Source organism: Pituophis catenifer, unplaced genomic scaffold (genome assembly GCF_029215685.1).
Source record: "Pituophis catenifer annectens isolate HBS135680 unplaced genomic scaffold, rPitCat1.0.hap2 SCAF_5, whole genome shotgun sequence".
Classification (NCBI taxonomy): Eukaryota; Metazoa; Chordata; class Lepidosauria; order Squamata; family Colubridae; genus Pituophis; species Pituophis catenifer.
Window position 1 is genome coordinate 104,570,681 of NW_027256885.1, and position 8,685 is coordinate 104,579,365.

General features: G+C 49.4%; 1 protein-coding gene across 1 annotated transcript; it reads right to left on the minus strand.

Annotated features, from left to right (window-relative positions):
* Positions 1-1,299: 1,299 nt before the first annotated feature.
* Positions 1,300-3,482, minus strand: LOC139317760 (uncharacterized; the record flags this gene model as incomplete). Its single annotated transcript, XM_070944825.1, has 4 exons — positions 3,236-3,482; positions 2,337-2,731; positions 2,074-2,280; positions 1,300-1,761 (listed from the first exon to the last, which is right to left on the minus strand). Coding segments are annotated over exons 1-4 (1,311 nt in total), but the record flags the coding sequence as incomplete, so codon positions are not given.
* Between the last annotated feature and the right edge of the window lie 5,203 nt (positions 3,483-8,685).

The window sequence follows — 8,685 nt, forward strand, 5'->3', positions numbered from 1 at the left end:
CCTTCCTGAAAACCAATATTATTCAGTTCTTTAACTATACACTGGTTCCATTCAAACCCTGATTGTTCTAAACCATAAAGGCTTTTATTTAATTTCCAACAATCAGTTTGATCGTTTGTTTTCACTCCTAACGGCTTCCTCATATAAATGGTATGTCTTAATGGAGCATGCAAGTATGCTGTCTCCACATCTATATGATTAATAATATACTTATTCTTTGCCGCCCACACTAGCATAGTTCTTAACGTGCTAGCTCTTAAACTCGGAGCAAACACCTCATCGAAATCCTTCTCCATTTGAGCAAAACCTTGAGCTACAAGGTTTTGCTTTATTTTTTTTATTTTTTTTTATTAGATTTATATACCGCCCTACTCCCGAAGGACTCAGGGTGGTGAACAGGCACAAAATAAAATACATAGATACAAAAGTTAAAAGACATAATTAAAACCAGATTAAATAATTTAGCCCGAGACAATTAAAAAATCCCAATAATTTAAAACAGATTAAAATTTCGATTTAAAAGAATTTTAAAACAGGGGAGAAAATTAGGCCAGGCCGGCTTGCTGGAATAGGAGAATCTTAAGAGCACGGTGGAAAGTGCATAGATCCGGGTTCCTCCGTATCTCTGGGGGGAGCTCGTTCCAGATAGTGGGTGCCCCCACAGAGAAGGCCCTCCCCCTGGGGGCCACCAGTCGACATTGTTTAGCTGACGGCACCTGGAGGAGCCACTCTCTATGAGAGCGTACCGGCCGGTGGGAGGCTGCTTGTGGTAGTAGGCGGTCCCGTAAATAACCAGGTCCTAAGCCATGGAGCGCTCTAAAGGTGGTGACCAAAACCTTGAAGCACACCCGGAAGACCACCGGGAGCCAGTGCAGCTCGCGTAGGAGAGGTGTCACAGGGGAGTGCCATGTTGCTCCCATAACCACCCGCACGGCCGCACTCTGCGCCAGTTGGAGCCTCCTCAATTTCTCACCAGGTGGTAATTTAACATCCTCATAAACACCTAATTTAGTTAATGAGTTAATTTCTCTATTCATTGCCTCCTTCCATGCATTCTGATCTTTTTCAGGATACATCCTAATATTTATTTATTTATTTTATTTATTTATTTTTTGAATTTGTATACCACCCTTCTCCCCCTAGGGACTCAGGGCAGTGAACAGCCAAAATTAAAATACATACAATATAAAGGTTAAGATAGCTAAAATAAATTAAATCAATCGGCCCCCAATTTAAAACCCCAAAGCTATACAATTAAAAACTAACCCATAAAAAACCTAATTAGGCTAGGCCGGCTTGCTGAAATAAAAACGTTTTCAGGGCCTTACGGAAAGTGCAGAGATCCGGGATCAGTCGTATTCCGGGAGGAAGCTCATTCCAGAGGGTGGGTGCCCCCACAGAGAAGGCTCTCCCCCTGGGGGCCTCCAGCTGACATTGCTTGACCGACGGCACCCTGAGGAGGCCCTCTCTGTGAGAGCGCATTGGCCGGTGGGAGGTTATCGGTAGCAGAAGGCGGTCTCGTAAATACCCTGGCCCTAAGCAATGGAGCACTTTAAAGGTGAGAACCAACACCTTGAAGCGCACCCAGAAGACCACCGGGAGCCAGTGCAGCTCGCTCAGGAGAGGTGTTATATGGGAGCGCCATGTCGCTCCCATAATCACCCGTGCGGCCGCATTCTGGACCAGTTGGAGCCTCCGGGTGCTCCTCAAGGGGAGCCCCATGTAGAGAGCGTTACAGTAGTCCAGGCGGGAAGTGATGAGAGCGTGAGTGACTGTGCATAAGTAATCCCGATCCAGAAAGGGGCGCAACTGGCGTATCAGGCGAACCTGATAAAAAGCCCCCCTGGCCACGGGCGTCAAATGCTCTTCTAAAGACAGCCATGTGTCCAGGAGGACGACCAAGTTGCGAGCCCCCTCTGTGGGGGTCAATGACTCACCCCCAATAGCCAGCGATGGCACCAGCTGGCTATATCGGGATGCCGACATCCACAGCCACTCGGTCTTGGAAGGGTTGAGTCGAAGCCTGTTCCTCCCCATCCAGACCCGCACGGCCTCCAGACACGGGGACATCACTTCAAGGGCATCATTGGGGTGGTTTGGGGTGGAGATGTACAGCTGAGTATCATCAGAGTACAGATGACACCGCACCCCAAATCCACGGATGATCTCACCCAGCGGCTTCACATAAATGTTGAACTGGAGTGGTGAGAGGACCGACCCTTGCGGCACCCCACAAACAAAGGCGCCTTGGTGGTACTTCACCCCGAAACCACGGATGATCTCACCCACCCACATAGAAGGGGCCTCGGGGTCGACCTCTGCCCCCCTGCCAACACAGACTGCGACCGGTCGGAGAGAAAGGAGGAGAACCACTGCAAGACAGTGCCCCCCACCCCTAACTCTTCCAGCCGGTGCAGCATGATACCATGGTCAATGGTATCAAAAGCCGCTGAGAGGTCTAATAGGACCAGGACAGAGGAGCAACCCCTGTCCCGAGCCCTCCAGAGATCATCAACCAACGCGACCAATGCCGTTTCCGTGCTGTATCCAGGCCTGAAGCCCGACTGGTACGGATCCAGATAAGCTGATTCATCCAGGTACTGAGGGAGCTGTTGCGCTACCACACTCTCAACAGCCTTCGCAACAAAGCGAAGGTTGGAGACTGGACTGTAATTAACCAACACTGCCGGGTCCAGGGAAGGCTTCTTGAGGAGAGGTCTCACCACCGCCTCTTTCAAGGCGGCGGGGAAGACACCCTCACTCAGAGAAGCATTTATAATCCCCTGGATCCAGCCTCGTGTAACCTCCCGAGAGGCCAGCACCAACCAGGAGGAACACAGGTCCAATAAACATGTGGCTGCATTCAGTCTGCTCAGTATCCTGTCCATGTCTTCAGGGGTCACAGAATCAAACTGTTCCCAGATAATATTCTCAAGACCTGCCTCCATCATCCCCCCTGAATCTACCCCGTCAGAGTCCAGGTGTTCCCGAATCTGAGCAATTTTATCATACAGATAGTGTACAAAGTCCTCGGCTCTACCCTCCAAGGGGTCCTCCCGCACTTCCTGGTGGAGCAGGGAGCGGGTCACCCTAAACAGTGTGGTCAGGCGATTATCTGATGACGCAATAAGAGCAGAAAAATAGTTACATTTTGCCACTTTTATCGCCACTAGGTAAGTCTTAATATGAGACCTTACCAGTGTTCGGTCAGATTCAGACCGGCTGGCCCTCCAACCGCTCTCCAGGCGTCTTTTCCGGTGCTTCATCTCCCTCAGCTCCTCGGTAAACCGAGGAGCCAAGCGAGATCGGCACCGAGTCAGAGGCCACAAAGGCATGACCCGATCCAAAGCTCCAGTGGCCGCCCTATCCCAGGCGGCCACCAGGTCTTCGGTCGAGCCATGAGCCAGAGCCTCAGGAAATGGCCCAAGCTCCGTCTGGAACCGATCCGGGTTCATCAGGCGCCTGGGGCGGAACCACCTCATCGGTTCCGCCTCCCTGCGGCGGGGTGTAGCGGTTCGAAGGTCAAAGCGAAGGAGAAAATGATTCGACCATGACAAGGGTTCAGTCACTATATCCCCTATATCGAGATCATTCAGCCACTGGCCAGAGACAAAAACCAAGTCCAGAGTGTTTCCCCCCATGTGAGTAGGGCCATGCACTAACTGTGTCAGGTCCATAGCCGTCATGGAAGCCATGAACTCCCGTGCTGCCTCAGACGCTTCACCAATGGATGGCAGGTTAAAATCCCCCATGACCATAAGCCTAGGGGTATCAACCGCCACCCCAGCTATAACATTGAACAGTTCGGGCAGGGACGCTGCCACGTGGCAGGAAGCCAGGTACGTGATCAGCAAGCCCACGTGTACCCTATGACCCCACTTCACCAGGAGGGACTCACATCCGGCAATCTGAGGAACAGTGGCCTCCCTCGGACCAAGACCTTCTTTTATAACAACCGCCCCCCCCCCGCCCCTACCCTGTGACCTCGGCTGATGAAATGTGCGGAAACCAGGAGGGCACATTTCAACGAGGGGAACCTCCCCCTCTTGGCCCAACCAGGTCTCCGTAATTCCTGCCAGATCCGCTCCCCACTCCTGAACAAGATCACAAATGAGGGGGGCTTTATTTACTACGGATCTGGTGTTGCATAACATCAGCCCAAGGTCCAGGCCCTGAGAATCTGAACTACCTGGGGAATGAGAGGAGCCTTGGGGGCCGGAGTGCGCCACCGCTTGGAGACAGCGGGCGCACACTCCCACAACCAGGTTTGGCCCCCTGCTCATCATTTAAATCATTTAAACATGAGCCAGCAGTGTGCGGCAGCAGCCAAAAAAGCTAATACAATCCTTGTTTGTATAAATAGATGCATAGAATCAAAATCACCTGAAGTATTAGTACCACTTTATAAATCCTTAGTAAGACCACACCTGGAATACTGAAAGTGCAAAGAAGAGCAACTAAGTTGATTAAAGGCCTGGAGACAAAAACATATGAAGATCAGTTGCAAGAATTGGGTATGGCCAGTCGAGAGAAAAGAAAGACTAGGGGTGACATGATAGCAGTATTCCAGTATTTGAGTGGATGCTACAAAGAAGAGGGGGTCAACTTATTTTCCAAAGCAACAGAAGACAAGACAAGAAACAATGGATGGAAACTACTCAAGGAGAGAAGCAACCTGGAATTAGGGAGAAACTTCCTAACAGTGAGGACAAGTAACGAGAACTAGAAGCTTGCCTGCAGAAGTTGTGGGTACTTCATCACTGGAGGTTTTTAAGAAAAGACTGGACAGACACCTATCTGAAATGGTATAGGGAAGTGATGGTGAACCTTTTTGGCATCGAGTGCCCAAACCGGAACGTGTGCAAGCGCATGCGCATGAGCATGTGCGCGCTGGCCACCTGGTCTTCGGGTTTCCGGGGCTCCAGCACATGCAAAGATCAGCTTGCCAGCGGGCATGCATGCACCAGATACCAGAAGAGTAGCTGGCGACAGCGTGTGTGCCCACAGAGGGGGCTCTGCGTGCCACCTCTGGCACACGTGCCATAGGTTTGCCATCACAGGAATAGACATACCTAGTTCCCGCAACCATTCATCATATGGTTTAGCCTCCAGTCCTTTAATTTATTATTTATTATTTATTTATTTATTTATTTATTTATTAAATTTTTATACCGCCCTTCTCCCGAAGGACTCAAGGCGGTGTACAGCCATATTAAAACAAACATATACCCATAAAATTTAAAAACAATTAAAATATTCTCAGGAATGCCGTGCGAGACGCAATCAAAACACAGCTACAGCCTTATTCAGCTCTTTTGGCACGCTGGTATATTCGCATCCGCATCCGGCTACACACTGTGATTCGTAAACACGATTGAAATCGGCGTTACATTACACCAAGAATGGGGCGTTTATATAGCCCATCTTTCCATTAACTCATTAGGACCGCACCCTTGTTTGTTACCACGCCCCTCTTTTAGGGGCGTAGATCGCGCCCTTGTTTATTACCACGCCCCTCTTCTAGGGGCGTAATTGGTCTTCAGCGCGTTCTGGAAGGTGCTGCCGCTGTGTCCTCCGGAATGGCCCTAATCCCGTCGCACCCGATACCACCACCCCACACCCCGCATACGGCCACCTTCACCCAGTGCCACCAGCACCAAGTATGTATATGTCCCTCGATGCTTTCAGCACGCGTTAGCGATGTCGAGCAGGTTGCTAGGCTCGACAAATATATTAAACTTTGGCCCTAATATTAAAAAAACCTTATATTAAAAAACTACAGACACCCAATTAAAATTCATTTTCTAAGCCAGCCCGGCCCGTTTAAACAAAAGGGTCTTAAGGGCACGGCGGAAGGTACGTAGGTCGGGGATCCTGCGAATCTCCGGGGGCAGTTCATTTCAGAGGGCAGGTGCCCCCACAGAGAAGGCTCTCCCCCTGGGTGTTGCCAGTCGACACTGTTTGGCTGACGGCACCCTGAGTAGTCCCTCTCTGTGGGAGCATATTGGCCGGTGGGAGGCTATCGGTGGCAGAAGGCGATTTTGTACATTCCCAGGTCCTAAGCCATGGAGAGCTTTAAAGGTGGTAACCAACACCTTGAATTGCACCCAGAAGACCACTGGGAGCCAGTGCAGCTCACGCAGGAGAGGTGTTACATGGGTGCACCGTGTCGCCCCCATAATCACCCGCGTGGCTGCATTCTGGACCAGTTGGAGCCTCCGAGTGCTCTTCAAGGGGAGCCCCATGTAGAGAACATTACAGTAGTCCAGACGTGACGTGACGAGGGCGTGAGTGACCATGCGCAAGGCGTCCCGGTCCAGAAAGGGACGCAACTGGTGTATCAGGCGAACCTGATAAAAAGCTCCCCTGGCCACAGCCGTCATATGGTCTTCTAAAGACAGCCGTGTATCCAGGAGGACACCCAAGTTGCGAACCCTCTCTGAGGGGGCCAAGATCTCGCCCCCAATAGTCAGCGATGGAGCCAGCTGGCTATACCGGGACGCCGGAAACCACAGCCACTCGGTCTTGGAGGGGTTGAGTCTGAGCTTGTTTCTCCCCATCCAGATCCACACAGCCTCCAGGCACCGGGACATCACGTTAAGGGCATCATTGGGGTGGTCCGGGGTGGAGATGTACAGCTGAGTATCATCAGCGTACTGATGGAACTTCACCCCGAAACCACGGATGATCTCACCCAGCGGCTTCACATAAATGTTGAACAGAAGGGGCGAGAGGACCGACCCTTGCGGCACCCCACAAACAAGGCGCCTCGAGGTCGACCTCTGTTCCCCTGCCAACACAAACTGTGTATGGTCAGAGAGGAAGGAGGAGAACCACCGCAACACGGTGCCCCCCACTCCCAACCCCTCCAATCGGCGCAGCATGATACCATGGTCGATGGTATCAAAAGCTGCTGAGAGGTCTAATAGGACCAGGACAGAGGAACAACCCTTGTCCCGAGCCCTCCAGAGATCATCAACCAATGCGACCAATGCTGTTTCCGTGCTGTACCCCGGCCTGAAGCCTGACTGGTACGGATCTAGATAGACAGCTTTCTCCAGGTACTGGGGAAGTTGTCGCGCCACCACACTCTCAACAACCTTCGCCACAAAGCAAAGGTTGGAGACTGGACGATAGTTCGCTATTACAGCCGGGTCCAGGGAAGGCTTCTTGAGGAGGGGCCTCACCACTGCCTCTTTCAAGGAGGGAGGGAAGAAACCCTCACTCAAAGAAGTGCTAATAATCCCCTGGAGCCAGCCTCGTGTACCCGCCTTGGAGGCCAGCACCAACCAGGAGGGACACGGTGTCAGGGCGCTGATTAATCCCATTCTGCTTTTGGGTAATCGCACCTTGATTTAGAGACGTGGATCATGACTTTTCCCTTGAAGCATACTTTAAGAAAATAAACCCTGAAGATATTTTCTAAGAAAAACTCATTTATTTGTTATAAAGAAAATAAAACATCTTACTAATCTAAATAGTTACATTTTGGCAACGTTCCTGCCGGCCACCTCACTGCAGCCGGACCTCTTGGCAAGGGAACAAAGAAAGGTGAAAGTAGAAAGAAAGGAATGCAGACATGCGTAGTTAGCTTACTGATAACAAACTTGGCAAGCTACGGAAAGTCTGAAAGTCCCAAAATATGAGCTCATCTGGTAAATACAAAAATGCAGTGACAACCCCTTCTTTTGCCAGTTGAGCGAATATCAGGTACATCATCAAATAAGGCACATCTTCTTACACAGATACTCGTGTTGAGCTGCTGGAAGCGGTTTGTTGAGCATGTCTGCAATTTGATCATGTGTAGATACATACTGCATTTTAACAAAACCTTTTTTCACTAATTGTTTTATGTTTTGATAACGGATGTCAATGTGTCTGGACCTAGAACCTGTGAAATGTGATTCAGAAATATAAACCACCGATTCATTGTCTTTCATCACTGTGATCGGTCGGATCGGGTGTGTCCAGGTATCTGTGACCAAAGCATCAAACCAAGTTAGAGAATTACATGCATCTGAAACACAAGCATATTCAGCCTCAGTAGATGAACAAGAAACAAAATTCTGTTTACTCACTTGCCAATAAACAGGACATCCATTTAAGAACATGAGCCTTGGTACTACAGTGGTTTAAAGCACCCTGTTATTAACACAGCTGCCTGCAATTTACTGCTGGTTCGAATCTCTCCAAGGCTCAAGGTTGACTCAGCCTTCCATCCTTTCTAAGGTAGGTTAAATGAGGACCCAGTTTGTGGGGGCAATAAGCTGACTTTGTATAAATATACAAAAGTATGAAGGCTATTGCTTAATGCACTGTAAGCCGCCCTGAGTCTCCGGAGAAGGGCGGCATATAAATCAAATTTAAAAAAAAAAAAAAAAAAAAAAAAAAAAACATCATATAACCTGAAGAACTTTTACGTGATTTCTTATCACTTGCCCAATCAGAATCTGCATAACAACATAATTCTGCATAATCAGCATGTGTTGGTTCTAACAATAATTTCACGTGTTTAGTGTGTTTTAGGTATTTCAATAATTTCTTAACACCTGTCCAATGAAACTGTTTTGCCTTACCTACGTGTCAAGATAAGAGATTAACACTAAGTGCAATGTCGGGTCTGGTCCAACTACTAATATACAACAGTGACCCAATAACTGAACGATAAAGTGTTTGATCCTCGAA